General features: G+C 43.8%; 1 protein-coding gene across 4 annotated transcripts in view; it reads right to left on the bottom strand.

The window, feature by feature from the left end:
- SLC4A10 (solute carrier family 4 member 10) overlaps positions 1-13,852 on the bottom strand; it is a 1,019,075-nt gene that overhangs the window by 73,576 nt on the left and 931,647 nt on the right. For all 4 annotated transcript variants that reach the window (XM_078683855.1, XM_078683850.1, XM_078683851.1 and 1 more), the window contains exon 20: positions 413-481. In XM_078683855.1, the coding sequence (XP_078539981.1) occupies positions 413-481 (69 nt within the window). The remainder of the gene's footprint in view (positions 1-412; positions 482-13,852) is intronic.

Raw genomic sequence — 13,852 nt, 5'->3', positions numbered from 1 at the left:
TGCTATTTTGATTGACTTATAATTTTAAATTATATTTTAAGTTGGAAGAATGGGCTGTTTTGCTTTATTGACAGCACTGGAATGCAAAATATCACCAGCTAGAGCTTTCTAGGAAATACAGATCTTGGAATCGGAATGCAAGCATTTTCATAAAAAAGAATAATCAATAATGTATTCAGATGTACTTTTCAGAAAATTAATTTATGTGAGTAGATAGTTCAAACAAATAGCTCTTAAAGTACCAAATCTATACTTTGAAGCGCTAAATGACTAGTAACAACAAGAACGATTTTAATGACTATGCAAAGAAACATATTGTGAAAGATCTTACTTTTCGGTATAAATCTGGCAACATAGCATTTTTTAAATAAAATTTACATTGGAAATGTACTGTTTTATCAAAATATATTACCTGGATTCCCTTTAGTGACGAGGCACCCATATATAAAAATACCCCATAAAGAACTGGCATCGGAATAAACTATGTGAAAGGAAACAAAAATAACAATCAGCTCTGAAAAGGATAATATTTTTAGTTCCATAGCACTTCATGATCAGATTTTATTTGCTGTGTTGTATTACAACAACTTTTCCACACAACAAAAACTGTCCTAAAATCAAAAAATCCCTACACATCAAAATAGGACTGCTAAAATTGTTTTTCATATTGCTGGGAGCTACTGAAAACACAATAAAGACACTTTTGATTGATAGAGCTTATAAATGATGAATGGTATCGAAATTAACGTACATGGCGAACGCTTACTCCTTTTCTGCAATGATTGGGTTATCATTGCTGTACCACACTAACATATACTTAAACGTTATCTCTCTTATTTGACTCTAAAACATTGTCTACATTATCTGGCCTTAAATCATATGGGTCCTTCATGTGGTGAGTCACTGGTGAGGAGATCTACTGGATGCTCTAGGCATCCAAGCATGGCTTGGTAGAGGATGGATTGTGGGTGGTGGGAGGTTGGTGGGTCAGGCCTATTAACCCAACTGGAAAGTATCCGGTAAAACAACTATGCATAAAATAGCCACATTACAGTTCTTAAGGTAACGAGTCATTACTTCAGGAAATAGATCCCGTATATAACCATGATCATAGTAAAAGTAATCTTAAACCAAACAGACACTGAAACATTTAAGAGGGATGGTCATACAAATCTAGAGGAGTGAGTGAAGAGGTGAAAAGAAGAAATGAAATGAAGACAGAGGCAGGTGTAGTGTTGAGGAGAGTTACAAGAGGCAGGAACGGGTGTGAAGAGAGTGAAATGAGAGAAAAAAGGGGGTAGAAAAATACAGCAAGAGCTAAAGTAGGTAATTCCAGTATGGCTTACACAAATATAACATGATGTAATCTAAAATCAAACATTGAGCAAGAGGACAGTTGAGACTCAACCTAGTGATTGTGAAACAAGACAGACACAGTAAGAAGAAAAAGATTCAGGATATGTAAGCATTAGAAGAGAAAACCATTAGCAATATTAGATAGAACTACAACATCTGTGTCACTATCTCCCTTTTTTTCCAGAGCAGGGTTTGCTGGCTGAAGGAGTGCGATATACCACTGCTAAATTATAGTACGGCGCCAGAGGTTTCCCACTAAAACATATGCTTTCCATAGGATTACCCTATTTGTATTATTTAACGTACCTGTAAGGCCACAGTAAATCCACCTGCGCCATTAAAGTTAAATATTATTTGCCACCTGCAGTTTCTACATACGCCGTCCGCATGTATGACAAATATATGTGGCTGCAAGAAGGATCACTTTCCATAACTGCAGTGGAAATTGACCGATTATAATTCAAAGGATTTTCCACAATTGTTAATATCTAATTTAATGGTGAGTTAAGATTGTTGAAAGTTTTAGTGCAAAAGTACATTTATACAAATATACTTCAGGCTGCCAAAGTCAGATATGTCTTGAGACCAGTTCTGTCACTCATCACACCTCCAGAGCTGCCATAGACATCCTAGTCTGGAAAGGTAAGGACCCTGGCTCAGACGACAATAGCCTACATTTCAGCCCAGGAAGAACAGGGTTGTGTTCACTTCTGCCTACTTAGCAGGGATTAGTCGGATGGGAAGGGTGCAGGACAGCTGGCACACTAAAGAGCAGCCTCAACACTTATTGTTTGACTTGCTTATTCACAATAGGGCTGACAGGATCTTCTCCCATTCATTCACAGGGCTGTACTAGAATTGTTCACTCCAACCCCAGCAGGAGAGAGAACCAAAGGCTCAATGACTTCTAACTCCTGCTGAACTTCAGAAACTGGAACTGATATTCAATGGTCAAGAGATTGACAAACTGTTTGCTGGCTCCAGGGGCACAAAAAGCAGAAGGACTTCTAACTTCAAGAGAGTTCAGCTGGCCACAGAGGCCGCGAGATCCCTGACTGGAGACAGATCATATGCCTACCTTATCCTGAGATGTATCATGCTTAAGGGCTGGGCCAGAAATATCTTTTCTTGCAGATGTAGAAAATTAAAACTTAGGGCCTGATTTAATTAGGGTAGGTAGCCCATGGGTCCACCATGGAAACTGAATACATCACTAAAAAACGAATTTAAGGGCAACCCTTCTAAACAAAGGGAACTGGGTCAAAATAACCAATAACAAAATGTTGTCCCCTTTGTGACTCTCAGTGTTTCATTTACTCCTACCACATCACACTTTGCACATACTTGTAAACAAACAACCCACACTTTGAGCCTTATTTTTAGTAAAAAATATATCCTCCTTTATTACAAATTATTTCAAGTACAACAATAAATACTATTTAAAAAAAACAACAATTCATAACATTTTCTACAGGAGTTTTTATGTTATCCATACATATGCCTAATAATCCTTTTTCTTCAACCCAATTTTACTCTACTCAAGCTTCATTTTACATTATAGACAAAGGATCTTACATCACTTTATTTCTAGTACATATGTGGTAATGGACAGCAATATTCAGATGGTACTTCAAACTGTGAATCTACAAAGAGAAAACATAAACAACAATTGCAAGAAATCATAAACCATAAAATAAAAACAAGTTGTCGACTAAGCGTTTCAGTGGACTTAGGTTGATTGATCCCCTCTTCTTCAGGACAGACTTTTTTGAAGAAAACAATGTTGTTCATTTTCCAGTTTATTATATAAGGTGAACGAATATCGCCCCAACGATTGGGTGGTCGATCACTTCCTTTAAGTTTAAATCGCCAGAGGATTTATTGGCCGGGATTTCTTCTCTTTTGTCCCTATGCGGGTGACTCTCAATTGTTTAGGTCAAGGACCAAGCAACGCGACTTTAAGGCTGTGAAATACCAAAAAGTGCCTAAAAAGGTGGATAAGGCATTAGGGTGATGAAATTAATGGTGTGCATGCCACACTATTTTATAGAGTTACGATTTCAGCTGAAAATAGTCCATTGATTAATGGAATGTGTATGCAATACCTTGGAACTAAGGAAAATAAGGGTCAAAAGAGAAGAAATCCCAGCCAAATTTGGTTTTGGAATGCTATTATATTGTATTCTTTATTTTAAAATGGTTGACAATGGTTGAATTTAACACACATTTCGCTGGGGATTACCTTCTGCTTGTGACATAAGTACCAGGAGTTAGGCAGAGATTCTTTAAGAACTATGTTCTGGCCATACAAATTATTTTTAATACGTTGTTAGTGGTCACACCCTTTCATACACACAATTTCAGACAAATATGTAAATTAATAGAGACATAAATGCTAAAATCAAGACAGACAAATGGTTACAGATAATGACTGTTCTCAGATGAAATATTTTGAGATGGGGTATGGTCTGGCTAGAAGGCCAACTGGTCACGCTAGTCCTAGGCTACTGGCCCCCTTCAGAAATCCTATAGTATCCTGAGTGATAACAGAGATATCTACCCAAAAACAAAGCAGAGCACTGAGAGGGGCATGCCAAAGAGCTTGGTGGAGCTAACCAGGCCCACGCTGGCCAAAATACTGGCAGATGGCTCCTGCTCCTGGCTAATTCCACCTGGGTAACACTATCTGCCTGTGAGTTCTGTGGGCTATTCCCAAAGGAGATGTTACTGAGTGAGTCTAACTCTATACTAGTCTCTGACAATCCCAAATCACTTAAGCGTTGACTTATACGATTCTCTGGAGTAGTACAGTGCTGAATTAGTCCCAGGGAGGACCGTTTGGAAAATATTTCGGTCGCCAATCTTTTTTCGACTTCGACTATCTCTTGGTCCAGAGCAGCCGTAACTCGAGTGATATAGCTGTCTAATGTTCCCGTAATATTTCCACTAATGGGTTTAAGACCATATTTTCCTCCTTTGACCGACTGAGCGGCCATGGTAAAGGGACATACTCCGGTGGGGAATTTAAAGTATAAATGGCAAACAGAAACAAATTAGCCCTTAGTGATTATCAAGGCGACCAATCCCTCTAAGGGTGGAGACAATGTATTATTCAAAATCTTAGGGGGGGGGGTGCCCAGCCCGGCCTCGTCAGGCCCTGGACAGCCACAGACGGCCCGCCCTTTGCCCGGGCTTAGCCCGACGCTCGCCTGCGCGCGTCCCGGGTGCGCGCGCGAAAGGTGATGAAATGGAAGGAGGTTGGGGGCGGGAAGAGGACCAGCTGCGGCAGGTCAGCGCCGCACTGCACGCTCGTCCTCGCAGTCGCGTGGGCAGTCCAGGGGTCAGTCCTCCTTTTGATTACCAAGGCGAGCGGCTGCCGCGCAGAGGGGGGCCGCGAGAAGTTGGTTTTCTCAACAGAAGAGGGTCCACAAATGCTGGCAGACCCGACAGCCACACCAGCTCTCCCACAGGAACGAAAAGAACAACAACACCAGGTAGGCGCACTCCGCAACAAAGTTTATGCAGCCAGGAGGTGGGGGCGGGAAGAGGACCATCTGCGGCAGGTCAGCACCGCACTGCACGCTGGTCCTCGCAGTCCCGCGGGCATTCCAGGGGTCAGTCCTCCTTTCGATTACGAGAAGTTGGTTTTCTCAACAGAAGAGGGTCCACAAATGCTAGCAGACCCGACAGCCACACCAGCTCTCCCACAGGAATGAAAAGAACAACAACCCTCATAATATGAAGCAAACACCTCCACAATTTCTACACTGGATGCTTGGAGCACATCATCCTTATCTTTGCTACATGCCACCCACAACCGCTATCTATCGCACTTCTCAAGCCAGGCTAGTAGCCCATGGCGCACCTTCGGCTGCTGCTCTCAATTCGTGTTGACGCAGGGCCAAAGCATGGCGTAAGTCTGCGTCTCTTCGCGCTGTAGCTTCCTCCTCGATCCAGAGTACTCCCTGCTCTAAGCACTTCATGTACTTTGCCCCCGCCTTCTTTTGGACCCCTATAAGTGCTTGAGCTTGCCCCCTTCCCACCTCTTTGTAGGCCTCCAAGATTGTTTGGTGTGAGTCAACCTTTTCAGCATTCTCTTAAGAGTACAAGTCAGTGCTCTACCGAAGTTTGTCTCTCAGCGCTGGATCCCTCAATCGCCATGGATCTATCTTTGGGAACATCCCCTTATTAACATGTGGACCCTGGATTGTGACTCCCACTGGGGAATTATTGGAGACGCCTCTGGCCATATGCAAAGGTGCAAGACATTCTCCCATCCTATCCCTCGATGTGAATAGGAAATCTATCCTAGAGAACGAGCCGTGGTGTGCTGAAAAGTATGTGTACTGTTGCTGCTGTGGGAACTTTATTCGCCAAATGTCCACCAACCCCAGAGCGGTTGGAAATACAAAGCATGAGCCTTTCACCCCCCTGCCTTATTGGTGTACTTGAGCGATCAAGCTCCGGTTTCAGAACTGCGTTTGCGTCGCTCCCAACTAGGAGAGTGTCCACTGGGAGCCCTATGAGAATGTTGCTTATTACTGGGAAAACAATCTTCTGAAGCCTCGGTGGTGTGTAAAACGAGCAGAAGTTAATGCTTCTTCCCTTCCTTTTCCCCACCACAGCCAAATATCAGCCAGGTTTGTCAGACCAGACCCCTTCTATGATGAGCGGGCATGCAGTCCGTATCAATATCCCCACTCCCCTCACGTCAGATGTATTTATATTTGTTACCTCTAAGGTGTGTATCCTGCATCATTATGACATCTGGGGCGTACCTCTTAATATGCTGTAGGACAAGCATGCGTTTGATTTTATTTTCCAGACCGTTCACATTCCAGGTCCAAGCCCGGAGTTGCTCTGGGTTATCTACCGTTTTGGAGTCCCTAAAGACCATCTCCTGCCTCAACCCCTAATTCCACCCTATTCGTGCATGTACGGTGCATTTCTTTTGGTCTAGAGCTAAGAACATCAAAACAAAAAACAAGATTAAAAAATACCCCAAACCCCCCTCCCTGCAACCCTGCTCGGCGATTAGAAACCCCCCGCCTCCCCAACATGGAGAGTGCTTGTCGCCCTAAATGCAAATCAGTCTTGACCCTTCCGCCCAATGGGAACAGTCCAGCTAGGGCTGGACTGTTCCCACAAGGAACAGGGTCAAAACCAATGTTCCCTCTAATGTTTTTCCTCTGTGTGCGGGAGTGTAGGGTCCCTGTGCACTGCAGCCATGGCTATGTGTGCCAGGAACTAAAGCGCACGTGTGTGCAGCACTAAATGTCACTCAAACTTTTGCTAAAAAACTGAAAAGATGGCGCAGTTCCACACATACAGCGCCACGTCAAGGGTCTTAAGGGAGATTTGTAATTTGGATACACACGCCATGACATGAATTGGATACACAGGCAAGTACACTTCGGGTTTACAAAAGCAGAAGACGCCAACGGTGGTACTATCACAAGATTCTTAACTGGAGTACTGTTCATTGGGTGTGGAAATGTTGAGAGACTACACAAGATAATATATACACAATAGGTTGTGAAATGAAATCTTCTTGTTGTAGTCGGCAGCGTTCATCTTTATTCGGCAACTTCAACTATTGCAAAATGCTGCAGGAAACAGTGCTTAATTTGTAAATCAATAAGTGCCGGGGCTCAAAGCTTAGCTCAGAAGATGTGCATTGTTTTCTGTCTGTGGCCCTGGATGAACGTTTGTCGAGGAAAATGAAGTAACGGTCCCCAGGGTGCAGTAATGATGGAATCAGCAAAGGTTCAGTGGAATCTGGTGCCCAAGAGTGGTCTCTTAGAAGGTCTGGAAGGAGTACTATCCAACCTGCTTACGTAGGGTAGTAATTTAGATAGATATACTCTTTACATATTAAGAAACATGCAACATAAAACCCTTTTCGCATTTACCTTTTCCCAAGTATATATATATATATATATTCACTGAAAAAACCATAGGTTTCACCCACGTTATAGTTAGGAATTAGCATTTAAAAAACCTTAGAAATTCACTGAAAAAAACATAGGTTTCATACATGTTATAGTTAGCTGGACATTTCACTCATACAAAACCATTGAAATTCCCCGGTTATAGTTAGTTCAGCTAACTATAACTCGTGCGCCCTCAATGCACTGCTGACGACGTCACATTTTACATCACTCATGACATGGTCAGTGACATCACTCATGACATCACTGATGACATCTCAAATGACATCACTGATGACATCACTGATGACATCATCCAGTGAATGTGTGTCTTTCTGAAAATATTTTTTATATATGTATACCTAAACGTCGATGGAAGAACAAACGGTTAAATAAGTGTCTAAATGGATGTTTTTTTTTTTAATTGATTGTATAACTAACTTATTAAGTGTATCTTACTGAATACATGTATTAGCGAGTAATGTTTAAATATTTAAATATCTGTATCAGTGTCTCACTTTGGGGTCTATTCCGATTCGGGGAAAAAAAACGTCCGTACGATTTGTATCTGAGCCCTCTCCGTACGAATCGTACCCGTCCGTCCGAGTCGCGAAGTACGATCCGTATTCCGTGAATCCGTCCGAATCGTCGCGATCCGTACGTATTTCAAGGCTGAAACCGTGAACCGTACGACTCGTACACATACCGTACGACTCGTACACATGCCGTATGACCCGACGAGTATGATCCGGACCGGGGTATGAGGACGCGATTCGTACGGTCCACGTCAGGTAAGGGTGAGTCGTACGGAAAAGCACACAAACACATACACACCGTACGGTCCGTACCCCCCATAATTGCAGGGGTACGCACCGTACACCTGCAATCATGGGGTGTACGAGCCGTACCCCCATTGTACGATCGGTGTACGAGCCGTACCCCATGTACGATCGGTGTACGAGCCGTACCCCCATTGTACGATTGGTGTACGAGCCGTACCCATGTACGATCGGTGTACGAGCCGTACCCCCATTGTACGATCGGTGTACGAGCCGTACACCCATTGTACGATCGGTGTACGAGCTGTACACCCATCGTACAATGGGGGTACAGCTCGTACACCGATCGTACAATGGGGGTATGGCTCGTACACCGATCGTACAATGGGGGTACGGCTCGTACACCGATCGTACATGGGGTACGGCTCGTACACCGATCGTACAATGGGGGTACCGCTCGTACACCAATCGTACAATGGGGGTACGGCTCGTACACCCCATGATCGCAGGGGTACAGTGCGTACCCCTGTTATCATGGGGGGTACGCACCGTACCCGGGGGGGGGCGTTACGTACCTGTTTCGGAGCGAACTCTGCTTTTATGGCTGTTTTCAGCTCGCGTAGAAAAAGGGACATACGGTGCGTACCCATATCGTACTTGCTTGGTCGTAAAAACCAGCCGCGAGCCGTACAGATGTCGCGTACAGCGGGTTCCGAGGGAGAATCGTATGGAGATTACAGTAGTACGGTGTCTTGTACGACTCGTACGGAGGACGGCTCCTGGTACGAATCGTACTTCGTTGTACGTACGGGACCTTTACAGGTACGATTCGTACGGGGAAAAAACGCTCCATACGACGATTCGGAGCGCTTTTAACCAGATCGGAATCGACCCCTTTGTGTATAAATGGCTGCATGGGTTGGTGAGTAGCTACATGAGTGTGTATATGGGTTATAAGTTGGTTTTTTGAGTATCAGAATGAGTGTCTGTATGGTTTGGTGGGGTGTATTACTTAGCGCACAGATGCATGAATAAGTGACTCACTGTTTGTATGTCTTTTGAAGACAGCATGTGTGCAGGACTGTATGGGTGGATGAGTGTGTGTATGGGTGTGTTAGTGAGTGAATGACTGTCTCAATCATATCTTTATGAGTAACTACATATGTTTTAAACTAGTAGTGGTGTGTGTATAGCTGTATATGCTAGTAAATGGATGTTTTATAGTTTATTTGCATGTGTGAGTATGTGTGTGAGTAACCCTATGGATGAGTGTCGGTGTGTAACAGTATGTATAGGTGTATGAGTACATATGATGAGTAAGTACATGTAGGAGTGACTATATAGAACTGTTGGTGAATGAGTGGATGTGTATGTAGATTTTGGAATTACTGAATAGGTTGTTGTAATTGGTATTGGTATCTCCATTGTTTTGAAATTTTTAGTTTCTATTTTTCAATGTGTGTTTCAAAGGTTATATTACGCTGAGAGGTCTGCCACTCTTTCACAAGGATGATGTCATCAGTGATGTCATTTGAGATGTCATCAGTGATGTCATGAGTGATGTCACTGACCATGTCATGAGTGATGTAATATGTGACGTCATCAGCAGTGCATTGCTGGTGCTCGAGTTATAGTTAGCTGAACTAACTATAACGGGGGAATTTGAATGGTTTTGTATGAGTGAAATGTCCAGCTAAATATAACATGTGTGAAACCTGTTTTTTTCAGTGAATTTCTAAGGTTTTTTAAATGCTAATTCCTAACTTTAACGTGGCTGAAACCTATGTTTGTTTGAGTGAATTTCAAAGGTTTTGTAAATGATAATTTTTAAATGTATAAATTGTTATATTTGTTGTTATATTTTTAATGCTAATTTACTACATTATTTTAAAGTATTTATTTTTAGATATTTAATTTTTTAAATGACATTACATATTTTTAATATAAAATGATTTTTTTTTTAAATATTGAAATTATAATATATATTTTTTTATTTTATATATTTTTTATTTATATATATTTTATATAGCAGGCAATGATATCCTATGGAAGGAAATTCAAGTTACTGGTAAGTACAGTTAAATTTACTTTTCTGGAATAGAAGTGAGCTGAAAGTTGCAGCACTGAGGTCTCTGTAGATAACAGGTGAGTAAATCGGAATTCGTAGTTCGGTTGATTTTTGAGGAATTTTTTTAAGTTCCAAAACTCCACACGTAGAAAAATTTCCAAGTGAAACCAGTCAATGTTAGCCTATGGAAGGATAGTCAAGTTACTGTAACTACGATTAGAATTACTTTTCTGGATCAGTAGTGGGCTGAAAGATGCAGCACTGAGGTCTCTCCTGATAACAGGTGAGTAAATCAGAATTCATAGTTCGGCTGATTTTAGAGGAATTTTTTAAAGTTCCAAAACTCCACACTTAGAAGAATTTCCAAGTGAAACCAGTCAATGTTAGCCTATGGAAGGAAATTCAAGTTACTGTAACTATGATTAGAATTACTTTTCAGGATCAGTAGTGGGCTGAAAGATGCAACACTGAGGTCTCTCCTGAAAACAGGTGACTAAATCGGAATTCATAGTTCGGCTGATTTTAAAAGGAATTTTTTAAAGTTCCAAAACTCCACACTTAGAAGAATTTCCAAGTGAAACCAGTCAATATTAGCCTATGGAAGGATAGTCAAGTTACTGTAACTACGATTAGAATTACTTTTCTGGATCAGTAGTGGGCTGAAAGATGCAACACTGTGGTCTCTCCTGAAAACAGGTGAGTAAATCGGAATTCATAGTTCGGATGATTTTAGAGGAATTTTTTAAAGTTCCAAAACTCCACACTTAGAAGAATTTCCAAGTGAAACCAGTCAATGTTAGCCTATGGAAGGAAATTCAAGTTACTGTAACTATGATTAGAATTACTTTTCAGGATCAGTAGTGGGCTGAAAGATGCAGCACTGAGGTCTCTTCTGATAACAGGTGACTAAATCGGAATTCATAGTTCGGCTGATTTTAAAGGAATTTTTTAAAGTTCCAAAACTCCACAGTTAAAAAATTTTCCAAGTGAAACCAGTCAATGTTAGCTATTTTATTTTTTTACATTACATTACATATTTTTAATATAAAATGAAAAAAACGTTTTTAAAAATATTGAAATTGTGATATTTTTATTTTAATTTTATATTTTTTAATTTATATATATTTTATATTGCAGGTAAATACAGTTACATTTACTTTTCAGGAATAGATGCAGCACTGAGGTCTCTCTAGATAACAGGTGAGTAAATCGGAATTCGTAGTTTGGCTGATTTTTGAGGAATTTTTTTAAGTTCCAAAACTCCACACGTAGAAAAATTTCCTGTTAGCCTATGGAAGGAAATTCAAGTTACTGTAAGTATGGTTAGAATTACTTTTCAGGATCAGTAGTGGGCTGAAAGATGCAGCCCTGAGGTCTCTCCTGATAACAGGTGAGTAAATCGGAATTCGTAGTTCGGCTGATTTTACAGGAATATTTGTACGTTTCAAAAATAGACAGAAACTTTTCTGGTGAAAACCACACAATAGATTCCTATGGAAGGAAATACAAGTTACTGGTAAGCATGCTTATATTTACTTTTCAGAGTCTGTACTGGGCTCAAAGATGCATCACTGATGTCTCTCTTGATAACAGGTGAGTAAATCGGAATTCGTAGTTCCCCTGATTTTAGAGGAATATTGTGCTCAATAGTGAAGGAAGGGGGCGGGGCCTGAGGTGAGGTAACATGTGTGCAAACACGCCCTGTGGCACGTTCTAGGTTTGGGGAATTAATTCCTCTTCAATCCTGAGGTCCCCTGTGCGCAAACTAGCCCTCCAGGTACCTCCAGTATGCGCCAGGGAGCTGCGTTGCAGAGAGGTGTTCAGAGGGCACGCCCCCTTTTTACAACACTCTGCAATGCAGCTCCGTGGCGCTTACTGGAGGTACCTGTTGGACTAGTTGGCCCCAACGGGACCTAGGGATTGAAGAGGAATTAATTCCCCAACCTAAAACATGCCACAGGGCATGTTTTCACACATATCACCTCGAGACCCGCCCACTACCTTCACCACTGTGCAAACGCGCCCCGTAGCGCGTTCTAAGTTGGGGGATTAAGTCCCCTTGCATACCGGGGGTACCTGGGGGCCAACTAGCCCACCAGGAACCTCCAGTATGTGCCAGGGGGCTGCGTTGCAGAGAGGTGTAAAAAGGGGCGTGGCCTCATTACACCTCTCTGCAACGCAGCCCCCTGGCACGTTTGCAGATGAGAAACTAATTCCCCTTGCATACTGGGGGTCCCTGGGGGCCAACTAGCCCACCAGGAACCTCCAGTATGTGCCAGGGGGCTGTGTTGTAGAGAGGTGTAATGAGCCCCCCCTTTTTACACCTCTCTGCAACGCAGCCCCCTGTCGCGTCTGCAGAGGGGGAACTAATTCCCCTTGCATACTGGTGGTCCCTGGGGGCCAACTAGCCCACCAGGAACCTCCAGTATGTGCCAGGGGGCTGTGTTGTAGAGAGGTGTAATGAGCCCCCCCTTTTTACACCTCTCTGCAAGGCAGCCCCCTGGTGCGTTTGCAGAGAGGGAACTAATTCCCCTTGCATACTGGGGGTCCCTGGGGGCCAACTAGCCCACCAGGAACCTCCAGAATACACCAGGGGGGCTGCGTTGCAGAGAGGTGTTCTGAGGCCACGCCCCTTTTTCCACCTCTCTGCAAGGCAGCCCCCTGGCGCGTTTGCAGAGGAAGAACTAATTCCCTTTGCATATTGGGGGTCCCTGGGGGCCAAGTAGGCCACCAGGAACCTCCAGTGGGCGCCGGGGGCGCGTTGGCAGAGTGGTGCAGGGAGGGGGTGGGGCTTGAGGTGAGGGATTGCACAACTCTGCAAAAGCGCCCCTTGGTGCGTTTACAGAGGGGGAACTAATTCCCCTTGAATACTGGGGGTCCTCGGGGGCCAACTAGCCCACCAGGAACCTTCAGTATGTGCCAGGGGGCTGCCCTTGCAGAGACGTGTAAAAAGGGGAGTGGTCTCTTTACACGTCTCTGCAAGGCAGTCCCCTGGCGCGTTTTCAGAGGGGGAACTAATTCTCCTTGAATACTGGGGGTCCCTCGGGGCCAACTAGCCCACCAGGAATGTCCCGTATGCGCCAAGGGGCTGCATTGCAGAGAGGTGTAATGAGGCCACGCCCCTTTTTACAACACTCTGCAACACAGCTCCGTGGCGCTTACTGGAGGTACCTGGTGGGCTAGTTGGCTCTCAGGAACACCCAGTATTCAAGGGGAATTACTTACCCCTCTGCAAATGCGCCAGGGGGCGTGTTTGCAGAGTCGTGCAGGGAGGGGGCGGGGCTTGAGGTGACGGATTGCACCACTCTGCAAACGCGCCCCCTGGCGCGTTTGCAGAGGGGGAAATAATTCCCCTTGAATACTGGGGGTCCCCGGGGGCCAACTAGCCCACCAGGAACCTCCAGTATGCGCCAGGGGGCTGCGTTGCAGAGAGGTGTAAAAAGGGACATGGCCTCTTTACACGTCTCTGCAAGGCAGCTCCCTGGCACATACTGGAGGTTCCTGGTGGGCTACTTGGCCCCCAGGGACCCCCAGTATTCAAGGGGAATTATTTCCCCCTCTGCAAACGTGCCAGTGGGCGCGTTTGCAGACTGGTGCTTTAATTTTTTTGGGGGGATCGGCAGGGTGCGCGTACCCTAAGCATATCCCGGGATTTTTTCCCTCCCCAAAAATATTTTTTGGGGCCTTGGGGGTCCTTGTGGGACCCCCTGAGCAGGCCT

Source organism: Lissotriton helveticus, chromosome 3_1 (assembly GCF_964261635.1).
Source record: "Lissotriton helveticus chromosome 3_1, aLisHel1.1, whole genome shotgun sequence".
Taxonomy (NCBI): Eukaryota; Metazoa; Chordata; class Amphibia; order Caudata; family Salamandridae; genus Lissotriton; species Lissotriton helveticus.
Note: the sequence above shows the minus strand (reverse complement) of the source record. Positions and strands in the feature narration are given on the sequence as shown.